At 60.6% G+C, this 14,951-nt stretch overlaps 1 protein-coding gene across 1 annotated transcript; it reads right to left on the bottom strand.

Moving 5' to 3' along the window:
• Nucleotides 1–393: 393 nt before the first annotated feature.
• On the bottom strand, nt 394–8,552 carry ZP1 (zona pellucida glycoprotein 1). Its single transcript, XM_055143813.1, has 12 exons — nt 8,372–8,552; nt 7,291–7,412; nt 6,876–7,200; nt 6,598–6,765; nt 5,758–5,945; nt 5,575–5,672; nt 3,492–3,619; nt 3,195–3,384; nt 2,949–3,093; nt 1,016–1,097; nt 723–842; nt 394–530 (listed from the first exon to the last, which is right to left on the bottom strand). The coding sequence occupies exons 1-12, from the start codon at nt 8,550–8,552 to the stop codon at nt 394–396; spliced, it is 1,884 nt and encodes a 627-aa protein (XP_054999788.1).
• Between the last annotated feature and the right edge of the window lie 6,399 nt (nt 8,553–14,951).

Raw genomic sequence — 14,951 nt, 5'->3', positions numbered from 1 at the left:
GCCTATTTTCTTTTGGGGACACTCCCGGTGATGCTCAGGGGTTCCTCCTGGCTCTGCATTCAGGAATTACTCCTGGTGGTGCTCAGGGGATCCTATGGGATGCTGGGAATCAAACCCAGGGCCAGCCGCGTGCAAGGCAAACTCCCTCCCTGCTGTGCTATTGCTCCAGCCCCCCTGCCCTGGCCTGTTTCCTTGGCCCCAAAGGCCACCTTTCCTTACGGGAACACTCCAAAGTCATTCTGGGGTGACTATCCACCCGTGTGTCGCATACAGAGGACGGGGGACAGGCCAGTCAGGGTTTGCAAGAAATACCAGGGTGCAGTGCTGGTCCCACAAGCAGCCTCGGCAGACCCGCTTTCTGGAGGTTTGAAATTCTTTATTGGAAACTGGAGTTCACCTCCCAGAGCCCTCCCAGAGCTTCCGGGCCTGGCGAAGGCCCCCGAGGACACCCACACCCAGGACCAGGGTGGCAGCCAGCAGCAGCAGGAACAGCCAGAGGGGAGGGTTCCAGCTGGGGTTCCCGGGGGAACCTGCGAGAGAGGCAGGACCAAGGATGTGGGACTGGCCACGCCAGCCCTTCCTGTGATCTGAGAAGGGGGTGGGGGCGGGTCTCTCCTGCTCTAGTTCTCCCTTGAGTGTGGTTCCGCTATCTCCTGCCCCCGGCTTGACCCGAGCGCCCCGTTGTTCACCACACCATGGGTGGGGGTGGGGCATGCCTCTACCTGCAGGCTCCGGCGTTGGCTCCTGCCTGGAAGCATCCTCGAAGCCCACTGGCCCCAGAGAACTCACGATGTTTTGGGGTCCGGCCGTGTCGTCACGGGGTCCCGAGGATCGGCGGCGCCCTACCCGGGGGTTGTGGGGTCAGGGGGAGGCGGGACGGTGTTTGGCTGGGGGGCATCCAGCCCCTTGCAGCCCAGAAGCTCAAGCCCATGGACTGAGGGGAGGAAGTGCCCCCTTCTCTCCCCACTGCTCGAACTCCTCCCCCCCCCCCCCCGCCCCTCCAGCCCAGACTCACTGTTATTCTCAGACTGGCAGAGGGGGGCGCAGTCCTGGGGCCCCGGGTGGGAGGAGACGGAGGCACTGCAGAAGAAGTAAACCTGGGGGAGAGGCAGGACATCAGGACCACAGCCTGAGGGTGCAGCCTGCGCCGCTCTTGCATCTGCAGGTTTGAAATCCACGCCTTGCCCCTCCTCCTGCTCCAGCTTGCCTCATTCATGCGGTTCTATCTTCGGCATCCCACGGTTCCCAACCCAAAGCCCGCCAGGAGTAACCCTGGAGCACTGTTGGGTGTGGCCCCCCCAAAGTTAAAATTAAGATCACCAATGGGAAAGGCACCTCCCCTGCCCTCTGCCCCCAGGCAGAGCCCCTGGGGGAGGCTCGGTTTCCGCCCACCGAGAGGAACACAGCCTGACCAGCGCCTCCCATCTAGCCCTGCTGGCCAGAGACGGGGACAGACGGGAGAGTAGCCAGAGGCCACGCCCCCTAAATGACAGTGGCAGGAGCGGGTCTGAGTCAGCACCCAGTGAGACCCCACCCATGAGCCCTCACTCCGCAGGGCGGGTTAGAGGCTCAGAGAGGAGCACAGCGGAATGAGCATTCTATGTTTCGCTTTTTGGGTCACACCTGGCGATGCACAGGGATTATTCCTGACTCATGCACTCAGGAATTAACTCCTGGTGGTGCTCTAGGGACCATAGGGGATGCTGGGGATCGAACCCGGGTCAGTTGCATGCGAGGCAAATGCCCCCCCCACCCCTGCTGTGCTATCACTCCGGCCCCCGGGATGACCATTAACCAGACAAACGGGCCAATGAGTGACCTCGTGAGGGCAGCCCCGTCCACTGGAGCCGGAAGGTGGCCGGAGCAGTAGATATGAGTCACGGAAGACCCCAGCTCTGCACTCCCTGCCCCCAGCCCCTCAGCCCGGCACCACCGGGCCCAGAATCCCTGGGTGGCCCTCCAAATAGATCTGTGTGTTTCTGGAGCTGCTGCCCGCTTCTGAAGCTAGATCCAGGCAAGCAGACCCCTAGAGACCTCTCCTATCTGGTGCAGGGCCCCCTCAATGCCCAAGGCTACCCGTCACCCACTGGAGAAGGTGACAAGGTCAGACACATTCAAAGCAGAATTCTGTATGAAGTAACAGAATAGGAGGATAACCGCTAAGGAGAGCAGAGAGCAGGGCCAGGAGGATCGCTCCACGGCTTGGAAGCCCATCTCACGTGCTGGGGGAAAAGGCAGGTGTGATGGAGAAGGGACCACCAAGTAAATAGTTGGAGGGATCACTCGGGATAGTAGAAACATGCGGAAAGTAGGCTATGGACCAAGCATGATGGCTTAGTGCCTATACTGCAAACCATAACAGCCGAAAGGAGAGAGGGAATGTGCCTGCCACAGAGGTAGGGGTGGGCAGGGGTGGGAAGGGACACTGGAACATGGGTGGAGAATGGGCAACTGATGGAGGGATGGGTACTCGAACACTGAAACGTGATCGAGAATTTGTAAGTCTGCAACTGTATCTCATGGTGATTCATTACAATAAGTCACCGTCACTGTCATCCTGTTCATCGATTTGCTTGAGCAGGCACCAGTAACATCTCCATTGTGAGACTTGTTACCGTTTTTTTGGCATATCAAATACACCACTGGGAGCTTGCCAGGCTCTGCTGTGCAGGTGGGAACTCTCAGGAGCTTGCCGGGCTCTCTGAGAGGGACGGAGGAATCGAACCCGGGTTGGCTGCCTGCAAGGCAAATGCCCTACCCGCTGTGCTATCAAATAAATAGAAACAAAGCAGGATTCTGGGCTGGCACACAGACTGGTTCGGGGGAGCTGGTTTCCACCCGCAGTTTCCACCACTGTTTCACCCACACCGTGAGGTGCCTGCCGGCTCCCCAGGGCTCTAGGGAGGGGGTGGGGGGCACAACTGTTGAGGCCCGTGGGCATCTCTTACCAGGCCCCTGAGCGCCTTCTCAGGGGTGGAGTCCAGGAGGGCAAAGGTGGCGACGGTGAAGCGTTGGTGGTGGCAAGGGAAGGGCAGTCCGGTCCCGTTCGTGGGCACCATTTGGGTCTGATAGCTGTCCCCTAAGTAGGGGCACCTGGGCGGGAGAGAAGCTGGGAAGTAGGGGCACAGGGAGGGGCCGAGGGGGCCTGAGGATGGCGCCTCCCCCCGGCTCTGGGCCCCTCCCTCCCCACTCACCCGCCCAACAGGATTGGCCACTGGGGCTGCTGGAAGGGGCTGGCGCTGGGCGTGGCCCAGCAGTGGTCCAGGGCCAGGACCAGGCTGGGGTCTGTCCTCTGCAGGAGCCGGACCTCCACGGGGACCGGCTGGCGGAGCAGCCGCACGATGGGGTAGTCTCTGTCCTCGAAAAAGGAGCTGAACGTCTCATCTGCAGGGGGAGGGGGTACCTGAGCCTCAGGGCTGCGGGCCTGGGTCTGTTCCCCGCCCCCGTCGCCCCCCCCCACACACACTCCGGCGGGGCTGGGGGCTCCGTACCCTTGGCGATCCTCAGCTCCAGCCGCAGTGGGCCAGACTGGGTCACGGGGCCCGGGGGTGGCGGAGGGAAGACAGATGCCTGGATGGGCAGGAAGTCCTGGGCCTTGAAGATGCAGCGGACGAGAAGCCTGGAGTCCCGTGGGAAGGACAGGGGGAGGCGGGGGCGAGAAGGACAGGGGGAGGCGGGGGCGAGAAGGACAGGGGGAGGCGGGGGCGAGAAGGACAGGGGGAGGCGGGGGCGAGAAGGACAGGGGGAGGCGGGGGCGAGAAGGACAGGGGGAGGCGGGGGCGAGAAGGACAGGGGGAGGCGGGGGCGAGAAGGACAGGGGGAGGCGGGGGCGAGAAGGACAGGGGGAGGCGGGGGCGAGAAGGACAGGGGGAGGCGGGGGCGAGAAGGACAGGGGGAGGCGGGGGCGAGAAGGACAGGGGGAGGCGGGGGCGAGAAGGCGGGTCAGCGCACCCCATTGGATACAGCGGGCACGCCTCCTGCCTCCCGTGCCGCCCACCCAGGTTCGATTCCTGGCACCTCGTACGGTCCCAACGAGACCGGCAGGAGTGAGTGAACCCTGAACACAGAGCCAGGAGTCAAGCCCTTAAACCAAAAATACCCTCTCCACAATGGGGTCCTGACTTCGCAGAGGCAGAAGCAGGATTCCTACCGGGAGGGTGGGGGGGGGCGGGGCATCTGCCCCAGTGGCCACTCACAGATACATCCCTGGACCAAGTGGCCCGGCTACTGCCTTTCTCGACAGCCGGACAGCCCCTCCGAGGCCACAGCAGGAAGGGGGCGGCGTGGAGGTCTCTTGGCACTGACCGTTTGAGGGACCAGCACGGGGTTTTGAGGCATGTGCCGGGGTCCACTCTGGACCATTACCAAGGACATGCCAAAGTCATGGTAAACAGGGGGGCGAGTGCCCTGGCCACATCAGCCTGCACTTGCAACTGGAGGGGCTAGTGTCCCTCATGGACCCAGAGGGGACGCAGGCCTGGTATCCCCCGGTATTTCGTGGGAGTTGACCGACACCTTCCCTGGTGCCCTGTTTCCTGAGTCCTCTGCCTTTGCCTCTTCGAGCCTGGAGTGACATCCCAGATGGAGAATGCAGCCTGGCACTGCCCAGTGGGGGTGCCCTCCTGCTCCCCACCCCCCTGCCCTTGCCCATGCAGCTGTTAGTCCTAACTAGGTCCCCTGAACAGTTATTTTGGGGGGGTCACACCTGGAGATGCTCAGGGGTTCCTCCTGGCTCTGCACTCAGGAATTACTCCTGGCGGTGCTCAGGGAACCATATGGGATGCTGGGATTCGAACCCAGGTTGGCTGCGTGCAAGGCAAACGCTCTACCTGCTGTGCTATCGCTCTAGACCACCCGCCCCTCCGTGAACAGTTCTTAAATCCAAGGATAGGTGGGAGACACATTTGCAGCCCACACCCTGGCTCCTAGCAGGACTTGCTGTCTGGGAACTAGAAGTCTGAGCCCCAATACCAGCTGTCTGGCCTCAGCCCTCATGGCTGGAGTTGGGGGGAGCCCAGTGCTCCCTTGGCCCGGGTTCACGTAACAGCTGTGTGGTGGGCTGCCTGGCCCCCACAATCAAAGGCAGGGCCCTTCAGAAGCTCCTGTGTACGGGGGTGCCACCTGACTCACAGCCCGAAGGCCCTTCTGCAGAAGGTGGTCTTCATCTGCCCCCAGTACACGGACATGCCCCCAGAGCCCCTGTCTCCTAACCCGAGCCCCAGAAAGGGAGGGGCCAGGGAAGCCTTGCTCTCAGCTGGGTTCTTTTTGGGTCACACCTGGTGATGCTCAGGGGTTCCTCCGAGCTCTGCACTTAGGCAGGACTCCTGGTGATGCTTGGGGGACTCTAGGGGATGCTGGGGATCGAACCTGGGTCGGCCACATGCAAGGCAAGCTCCCTCCCCACTGTGCTATGGCTCCGGCCCCCCTCAGCTGGGTCTGAGCTGGGAGAGGTTCTCCAAGAACATTGGGCGGGCAGATCCACACACGCTCGCACCAGCCCAGTGCCCCGCAGAGGTCACATCAGCCATCGGGAGCACGGGTGCACCCCCAGCCTGCCTGTCCCCAGCACCTTACCGGAAGGTGCCGTCCCGGGTGATGGAGCCCTGGGGTCCCGTCTGCACATCCTTGTCGCTCACCAGCAGGTTCTCATAGATGAGCTGGTTGCCCACCAGCTGCAGGAGAAGGAGACAGTGGGGTGAGGCTGGCCCTGCCCGGGGCATCCCCGGGAGACTGGCCCTGCCTGTCGCCCCCCCCTACCTGCAGGGTGGTGTTGCAGTGGGTGAGGGAGAAGCTGAAGACCAGGAAAGACTCGGTCTGCTGCACGGGCGGGCAGCTGTGGGGGGCGCCGGCCAGGCGGATGCTGCCCAGGGTCACCCTGTGTGCCGCGGCTGTATCCTGGGACACCACCAGGACCGCGCGGCCATCTGCGAAGCACTGGACGGTCTCTGGGGGGCAGAGATCAAAAGGTCAGTGAGGTCTTGGAGGCTCCTGTCCTAAACTGGGGTTCGAGGGGCTGGAGCGATAGCACAGTGGGGAGGGCATCTGCCTTGCACGCGGCTGACCGGGGTTTGATTCCCAGCATCCTATAGGGTCCCCCGAGCACCGCCAGGAGTAATTCTTGAGTGCAAAGTCAGGAGTGACCCTGAGCATCGCTGGGTGTGATCCAAAAAGAAAAAACCAAAAAAGAAAAAAAAAACAAAAAACAAAAACGAGTTCACTTGCCTTGAAACTTGAGTTTTTGTTTTGTTTTTGGATCACATCTGACAGTGCTCAGGGGTCACTCCTGGCGGCTGCATACAAGGCAAATGCCCTCGCCGCTGTACTATGGCTCTGGCCCCAGAGGAGAGGAGTCTGAAGTGGGGTCCCCCATTTCTCACAGAGACCAGGCTGGCTCGGGAGGAGGGTCTGTTGGGGGGTGGGATGGGGAGGTTGCTAGTTCTGGGCCACAACTGCTTAATTAAGGCCAGCTGGGACACGGTGCGGGGGTGTGTGTGGGGGGTCACGGCCTCCAAAGGTGCCCACAGTCCTTCCTGAGACGTTCACATGAGGGAGGGTGGTGGGGGGTGTTCTCGAACCCAGAATTGGGGGGCACTGTACCTGTGTTGCCATAGTAACAGGGAACCTCTCTGGTGTCGTCATAGCAACAGCCAGCTCGCTGACAGGCTTCCTGAGTCGGGGTCTCCAGGCAGGGGATGTGTCCTGAGACCAGCTGACACCGCTTCTGGGTCTGATGGGTCCCCGAGGCGGGTGAGAGGGCGGGAGGAACTTCCGGGGGGACTTCCAGTCAGATGGAGAAGCAGGACCACTACCTCCTGCTCCCCCACCGCCCTCCGTGCACCCCCAAAGGCCCCAGGCCCCGGAGAGGGAGCACCTACCTCCGTAGACTGGCCCGTCCACATCCCAGCCGGCCTGGGTGCCCCCCGGGGGGCGTGAAGGCGGGCTGGGGTGGGTGGGTCCAGGTTCTTGGGACCTGGAGGCTGAGAGGAGGCGGGGCTCTGCGGCCGGGAGGCTGGGGGAGGGCAGCAGGGGCTGGGTGGGCGGGGTGGACGGGCCCGAGGAGGCGGGGGACGCTGTCCGGTGCAGACTGAGAGCCCAGCCGAACCCGGGCTTGGGGCAAGTCAGCGTGATGTCGCGGGATTCTGCCACACGGCCGTCGGGCAGCGCCGTCTCCACGGACACCCTCAGGCGCCAGTGACTGTCCTGGAGGTGGGAGTGGGGGAGGGCCAGGAGCGGCCAGGTCAGGTCCCCTGGGTGCTGGCCCTTTCCCTGCCCAGACTGCGCGAGCCCCACCTTCTCCAGTACGTGGCAGCCTCTGTAGTCGGCGGAGAAGACCACCGGCCCCCGAGGTCTGGACGTGACCCAGTGGTAGCAGACGGAGCAGTTGTTCACCTCAAACCGGTTCCCAAATTCATCTGCGGGGAGGGTTCCAGGGTGTGGGAGGGGTGCGTGAGGCCAGAGCAGCTGCTGAGGAGCCCGACCCCCCTCCCTACTCAGGGAAATACGTGCTTCCATCTGAGCTTAGCTCGCTGTGTAACCTTGGGCAAGCTCCTTTCCCTCTCTGGTCTGTTTCTACCTCGGCAAGGAACAGTGTCCCCTGTTGCCCGCACAGAGCAGGTGAAGTTTTGTTTTGCTTTTTGGGTCACACCCAGCGATGCTCAGGGGTGACTCCTGGCTCTGCACTCAGGAATTACTCCTGGAGGTGCTCGGGGAACCATATGGGATGCCGGGGATCGAACCCGGGTTGGCCGCGTGCAAGGCAAACGCCCTCCCTGCTGGACTTTTGCTCTAGCCCCAGAGCAGGTGAAGTTTGGAGAGAAGACAGGTGGATAAGGCAGAGGAACTCGAGTTCGAGAACTTTCTCCCTTACCCTGGGCGGCCCTGAGCCTTTTGCCGGCTTACTTGGCCATTACAATCACCTGGAGGTACCTTCCCCGTGTTCACCTGCCATGTCCCCCCATCAGCAGCCGGGGTACCCTCTGGGCGCGCCCCCACTTCCTGTACAGCTGGCTCAGGCTAGAGGCCAAAGTTGGGTGGGGAGCGGGCAGGCACTTTTCTTACAGGTTTGGGTTCAGCTTACAAACTGCAGATTCAAACCCCAATTCCAGGTCCCCATTTTGCATCTCAGGCCATGCCCGGGTGGAGGCGGGGAACCCAGCAACCCCCAGGGGGTGTGAGGGCACACAACAGGGTGCCCGCTGGCTATGGTCACAGAGATGAGGGCACACTCACGGGCTGGGCCGAGTTGCACTGCAAGGGAAATCAAGTCTGCCTCTCCGGGACCCAAGGGTGAGTGAGGGGTGGGGTGCCCCAGGGGCCGGGGGACCCTCCCCCCACCCCAAAACGGTAGGTAGCTTGTGGGGGCCACACTCACCTACCACCCGGAAGTGGATCGTCTGGCCGGGCGGGGGGTACACTAGCAGCTGCAAGCCCTGGGCCCCGCAGTCATAGCTGTGCCGCAGGCCGGAGACCCCTGGCTGGAGGGGGGTTGGCTGCCCCCGCCCCAGCCCGGCCCCCAGCAGCAACAGCGGCACCAGGCACCAAGCTCCCGCCATCCGTCAGACGCCTCGACCCTCAGGACCCACCCGGCCCCGGCGCTTAGCCCAGGCTTTATATGGGGGAGGCGGCAAGGGCCGCCACCTGGGGGAGCCACCGCCCGCCCCGGGTTCCTCACAGCTGCCGCGGGTGTTGGGAGCAGGGGAGGGGGGTGGAGGGAGGGAAGGCTGCAGGCAGGGCCGGCTCCAGACCCCAAGCCTCCGGGGGTCCCGGGACCTCAGGGAGCTGTAGGGGCAGTGATGATGGTGGTGATGGTGGTGTGTGTGGGGGGGGATGCTGTCGGCTGGGTTCGTTGGCAGCCCACCCCTGAGGCCCCGCTAAAGAGTTTATAGGGCGTCAGGTGAGGAAGAGGCTCGTGGGCCCCCCCACCCCCCAACCCAGGCCTTCTGAGGATGAAGCAATGAGTGGCAACAGCAGGTGTTTCGTTTCTTTATCTTTTTTGGCTTTGGGGCCACACCTGGCAGTGCTCAGCGCCTTCTCCTGGCTCCGTGGCCAGGGGCCACGCCTGGTGGGGCTCAGGGGGCCACATGGGGTGCTGGGGTTTGAACCCGGTCGGCTGAGTGCAGGGCGAGGAGCATCTTCCCCATGGGACTCTTGGCTGGCCTCGATGACAGTTGTTTCTAATGAAGGGACCACGGAAAGCTAGCCACACCTTCCGTGTGGGCCTTGCTTTGTTTTTCCTTTTAATTTTAGAATTTTTTCTTTTTTCTTTTTTTTTTTTTTTTGCTTTTTGGGTCACACCCAGCGATGCTCAGGGATTACTCCTGGCTCTGCACTCAGGAATTACCCCTGGGGGTGCTCAGGGGACCGACCATATGGGATGCTGGGAATCGAACCCAGGTCGGCCTCGTGCAAGGCAAACGCCCTACCCATTATGCTATCACTCTAGCCCCCCAAATTTTAATTTTTTAAGTCCATCCATCCATCCACCAGTGCCCATTCTCCACCCCCAATTTCCCAGTGTCCCTCCCCCTTCCAACCCCGTCTCTGTGACAGGCACATTCCCTCTTTCTCTCTTTTTGCAACCACGAGTTAATTTGACAGGGAGGGCCCATGGCAACTCGGCTGGTCTCCTGCTCCCTCTCTTCCTTTTCATCCTTTCCCCTTTTTCTGTCTTGTGGTCTTAGCTTTTTTCTTTTCTTTTCTTTTCTTTTTTAACCCGGTTCCGTTTATTTAGTTGGCAGAGCGGCGGGAGCCCCTCCCGGCAGGGTTCCAGGGGCCAGACAAAGCCTGAGCCCAGGTCCCAGAGCCCTCTTCCCGGTTCCAGCCTCAGTCCCTTAGCTGGGAATTCTGTCCCCCCCCCTCTTGCTTTTTGGTAGGGCGAGGGATCAAACCCAGCGCCTCGGTGAGGCCAGCGCCTACTCCTGAGTCGGACTTGCTGCTTTTCAGCCCAGACAGAACAAGTCTAAGAAAGTCCATGGAGGGGCTGGAGCAATAGCACAGCGGGTAGGGCATTTGCCTTGCACGCGGCCGACCCGGGTTCGATTCCCAGCATCCCACATGGTCCCCTGAGCACCGCCAGGGGTGATTCCTGAGTGCAGAGCCAGGAGTAACCTCTGTGCATTGCCAGGTATGACCCAAAAAAAAAGCAAAAAAAAAAAAAAGTCCATGGGGAAAAAAAAAAGAAGGGCCGGGCATGAAGCTCGGGCATAGTGTTAGCACCTGCCCCGCTGCTGGGGGGTCCTGGGCCCCGGCTCTGATGGTCACAGACGCACAATTGCACATGCATGTGTGTGTGCGCGCGCATGCGCTGCTCAGGGTCCCCCACGTTTTGCTGTATCAGCAGCAGCCCACGGCTCCCGATGGAGGGGCGACACCCTCATTTCCTGCAGCCTCTGGCGCTGGTCCGTGCAGTGAGCACTGTTTGCTGTGACTCAGAGCGGCTGGAGGGGCGCGTGGCAGGGGCTCCCTGGGGCAGGCTTCAATCCAGCCTCCAGGGCTGCCAAGCTGCGATCTGTCCCGAACCCAAGGTCAGCTCGGGGCACAGTTGAGACACCGGACACAAGGTCTGCTGCCAGAAAAACAGGTTTATTCAGGGGCCAGCCACCTGGGAAGTGGGGTAGACGGATGGCCTAGAACCTTCTACCCTCAGGTGATGGCAGCTTGATGTGGATATGGGAAAATGTGTCAGGACAAAAATTCAGGAGTGGGCTTTGGGAAGCAGGGGGTCCGGTCTTGGAGGCTGCCCAGCTGGCGCCAGAGAGTTAATAGGTCACTGGGGGCGGGGGCTGGTGGTCTGTTGCTCGAAACGCCTGGAGATAACTTCATTAAGGAGCATCTGCCCCTGGCCTCTCCGTGGCAGGGATCATTCTGGAAGGCCTGTTAGCCGTCTCCCCTCCGCCCAGGCCTGGGCCCTGCACAGCAGACACCCAGGGCCTGGCAGCAGCCAGCAGTGCCTTGGCAGGGGTGCCCAGGAAGTTGTCAGGAGCACAGCCGCAGAGAACAAAATGGAGCCACTCGTGCCCAGTTCTCCGGGACCCAGGTTCCACTGGGTGGCTGGGGGGGTAGGTGATCAGGCGTACCTGCAGGAGGCCATCCTGAGGGACAGGAACAACCAAGGAGAGACCTCTGGAAGGCTCAGGGGGTGTCTCTCTTTATTTTTTTTTTTTTTTGCTTTTTGGGTCACACCTGGCGATGCACAGGAGTTACTCCTGGCTCATGCACTCGGGAATTACTCCTGGCGGTGCTCGGGGGACCCTATGGGATGCTGGGATTTGAACCCAGGTCGGCCTCGTGCAAGGCAAATGCCCTACCCGCTGTGCTATTGCTCCAGCCCCCATCAGGGGGCGTCTCTTGGTGTGAGGAAGGGGAAGAGGCCCCAAGCTGGGCGTGGGGGCCCTGCTTCTAGGAGGGCGCAGGGGTGGGGTGCTGGGAGGGTCACACTGAGCAGAGGAACTGACCCGGGGCCGTCCCCCAACAGCGGGCTTCAAGGCGACAGGGAGGGTGTGTGTGAGAGGAAACGGGCCCCAAGCAGGGCGCTTGTTTTCTGAGGGACAGTGGGAGTTTCTCAACTTCTGTTTTGGCACCATCTTATTTAGTTTTTTGTTTGGGGGCCTTGCATAGCCGTGCTCAGGGGTTACTCCTGGCGGTGCTTGGGGGACTATCTAGGATGCCAGGGATTGGACCTGGGTTGGCTGCATGTAACGTATTGTCGCTCTGACCCAATTTTGGCATCACTTTCAATGGACTAAAAAGAAGTTTCATCTACTCTCTCCGAGACCCCTCAGCTGTCAACTTTTCACACTTGCTGGGGCTCGGCCTGTATACACACACACACACACACACACACACACACACACACACACACACACACACACGTTTCATCTGTCTGCAAATAGGATTGGTTCTCCCTCTGCCTGAAGCACTGTGGTAAGCCCCCCAGCACAGCGCCCCATACCAGGCAGGTCCCACCAGGACGCTGGTCACTAGGCTGACCTTGGTCCACCTCTTTGGACTCTGTACAAGGGAGAGAGCTTTCCCAGCAGCAGGCCCCGAACCAAGGTCTGGAGCTCCCGGCCCTTTGTCTGTGGCTTTCACACCTTTGGCATTTCTGAGACAGGTGGGCAGAGGAGTCTGATCTGGCTGTGTGTGTGTGTGCTCAGTCAGTGCGCAGGGGACCACATTCCCCCTGGATGCATGGAAGTATCTAGATCAAACAGTCTGCACATCTCAGGCTTCTTCTGATCTCTGCTTTGTTGCAGTTTGTCCCCATCCTTGGAGATAACACCTCCTCACAGGTCTCACCCAGATGCATACAGTCCCATTCTTGTGTGTGTGTGTGTGTGTGTGTGTGTGTGTGTGTATGTGTGTATAGGGGGGTGGTCACAGCCAGTGGTGCTCAGGGATCATGCCTGGTGGGGCTTGGAGGACCATATGGGATGCTGGGGATTGAACCCAGGTTGATTGTGTGCAAGGCAAGTGCCCTACTTCCTGCACTACTGTTTTGGGTCCCCAGGGTCACATTCTGACGTGACCACTCAGTGCCGGCCCCTCCTGACCTCTGAGAAGGGCTGGAGCTGGTGCTTGGTCCCTAGTGACGCCTGGTTTCGACTGTCATGTCTGCGGAATTCTCAGCTACTCCCCCGGGATGGGGTTCGGAGCCCGCTGATTTGTGATCCTAAGAGGATTTGGATGGGTAGCAGCTGTGAGCTTCTTCCCACTGTCAGAACTGAGTCCCAGGGGAACGGCGAGGCCAGGAATCACTCCACAATAGCCCAAAGGGCCAAAGCAGAGTTGAAAGCTGTCAGCAGGCTGACACGCTCTTTGTAGCCGCAAAAGCCCCCAGCTGTGGCCTTCCCTCCAGGGTGAGGGGTGTGGTGGTGGTGGCGGTCGTGGTGGGCTGTTGGTTGTAGAGATGGTTCTAGCAACCAGTGGAACTTGTTTCCCTTTTGGTTACATCTGGTGGTGCCCTGGGATCACTCCTGGTGGGCTGCAGGGGACCATATGGGATGCCGGGGATTGAACCTGGGACTGCCGTGTGCGAGGCAAGTGCCCTCCCCGCTGTTCGGTCTTCCCAGCCCCTGTGGAACATACTAACAACAGGTGCTGGGGAGTCTGGATGAGTCGGTTCTCTTCATTGACTCACACGAGGATGCGGAGACCCCGCCCACCGGAAGTCCCGCCCCCAACCGAGGCGACCCACCAATCAGCGGCTCGCAGGATGAGGCGCGCTGCAGACTGGTCCTTGGTGCTGGTGCCAGCATCCTCTGCCCAGCTAGGTTCCTCCTGCAGCCTAAGCCAGTTACTTCCATTGTGATCGTGGCCGCCTCCGCAATCGTGGCAGTAGCGGGTGTGAATGCAAAGATGGGACCCACCGTGACCCCACGTTCCAAGCCATCGCAAAAGTTGCAGGACCGTGGGACCAGTGCCCAGGGGCGGGCACCTTTTTTCGGCGGGTCTGATGGGTCAGGCGCGGGCAGATCTGGGACTGATTACCTGTCCTCCTTCTCTTTCCAGAGAAGCCAGGCCCGGTGGGCGTCTGGTCCCCTCCACCTCTCGGCTCAGACTCCCTGGGGGCCCCTCACGGGTACTTTATCCCCCTCCCCAGGCCTGGCCACTCCGGCACCTGGAACACAGCACGCGCCTTGCCCACCTTGGCATCAGCTCCCTGCTGGCGGCCAGAGCAGCAGGGATGATGCCCGCAAGGCTGCCTGGGCTCGGAGTGTAGCCTCAGGTTTTTAGTGATGCTGCACCTCGCTCCTGGCTGGGACCCCCAGACCCAGGTACCCACGTGCCCTGCTCCCGTGGCTCTGCCCTCTCTGAGATGCCCACACCGGCACCCGGGAACTCTCCTGGGAATCTGACAGAGATGCCAAGGCCCCTGCCAGCTGTTCTCGATCTCCTGGCAGCCCCTGGCTGACTGACCCAGGATCAGACTAGATGTGTACCCTTGAGTGAAATCTGATAGGGAGACAGTTCCTGAGAAATGTATTTTAAGCATTGTTCCAGTTGATTTAAAAAGGAAAAATATACAGGGGGGAAAAAAAACAAACAAACCAATAACAGAATACAAGCCCAAGAGTATTATCCGGGATCTGATGCGGGCTGCCTTTTTCTGAGGATCTTCTATAGAAACTATTTTCATAAGCAAAAATTTAATAAAACACTAAACTAAAAACCTGACAATGTGGGTTGAGCCAAACTTCCAGAAAGTTCTGAGTCACTCTCAGGGTTGGGACCTGTTGACTGATACCATTTTAGATCCAGGTCAGAGGTGACAGATACCATCTGGTCTCAGCTCCAAAAAGGCACATGGGACCATCTGAGTGTCCCCCTGCAGTGCCCCCCACTCGGCTGCACCCCTTTCCATTGCTCCCTGCCAGCGAGGCCTCCTGGGATCCCACCACCCACCTTTGTCCCCACCCCTCCATGCCAGGCACCAACTTGGGCATTTCCTGTACGCACAAGCCCACCCCTTTCTGCCCTGCACCCCACACGTGGAGGCGGTGACTTTGGGGTCTCACAGTAGGTGCAGGAGGTCGAGTCCCCCGCTAACACACACATCACAGCCTTCTTCTTTGGAAATTCCTGGGAACAGCTTTTTCTGTTTGTTTTGCTAACTTTTTCTGGGTGCCCTGGGGAAGAGTCATGGCAGGGGAGGGAGGGGCGTGGCGTCCGGAGCACTCCGCTAAGGGAGCCGGGGAGGGCTGAGAGGGAGCTGACATGGCAGGGCATAGGGGATGTTCACGCACAAGCATCCCAGGTGGAGGGGTGTGGGTGGCGGCCGGGTCCCTCCCAAGTGCTAAGTCGTGCCTTCAGGAGGGGCGGGCTGGTCTGTTCTCCGCCCACAGAGCAGTTTGCACAAGCTCCCCTGAGCGATGGGGAGGGGGCTTTGCAGAAGAAACACCCACTTTTAAAAATTTTTTATTTTTTTAAATTTTATTACTGGGGCTGGAGCA

Source organism: Sorex araneus, chromosome 6, assembly GCF_027595985.1.
Source record: "Sorex araneus isolate mSorAra2 chromosome 6, mSorAra2.pri, whole genome shotgun sequence".
Taxonomy (NCBI): Eukaryota; Metazoa; Chordata; class Mammalia; order Eulipotyphla; family Soricidae; genus Sorex; species Sorex araneus.
Note: the sequence above shows the minus strand (reverse complement) of the source record. Positions and strands in the feature narration are given on the sequence as shown.

Bases quoted from the DNA above. Each gene is read 5' to 3' on its own strand.
- ZP1 (XM_055143813.1), bottom strand. From the start codon at position 8,552: ATGGCGGGAGCTTGGTGCCTGGTGCCGCTGTTGCTGCTGGGGGCCGGG. The intron at 5,946-6,597 runs GTACAGTGCCCC...TCTGCCCCCCAG, and splicing joins CTGTTACTATGGCAACACAG to AGACCGTCCAGTGCTTCGCA. The intron at 843-1,015 runs GTGAGTCTGGGC...ACCCCCGGGTAG, and splicing joins CTGCCAGTCTGAGAATAACA to GGCGCCGCCGATCCTCGGGA.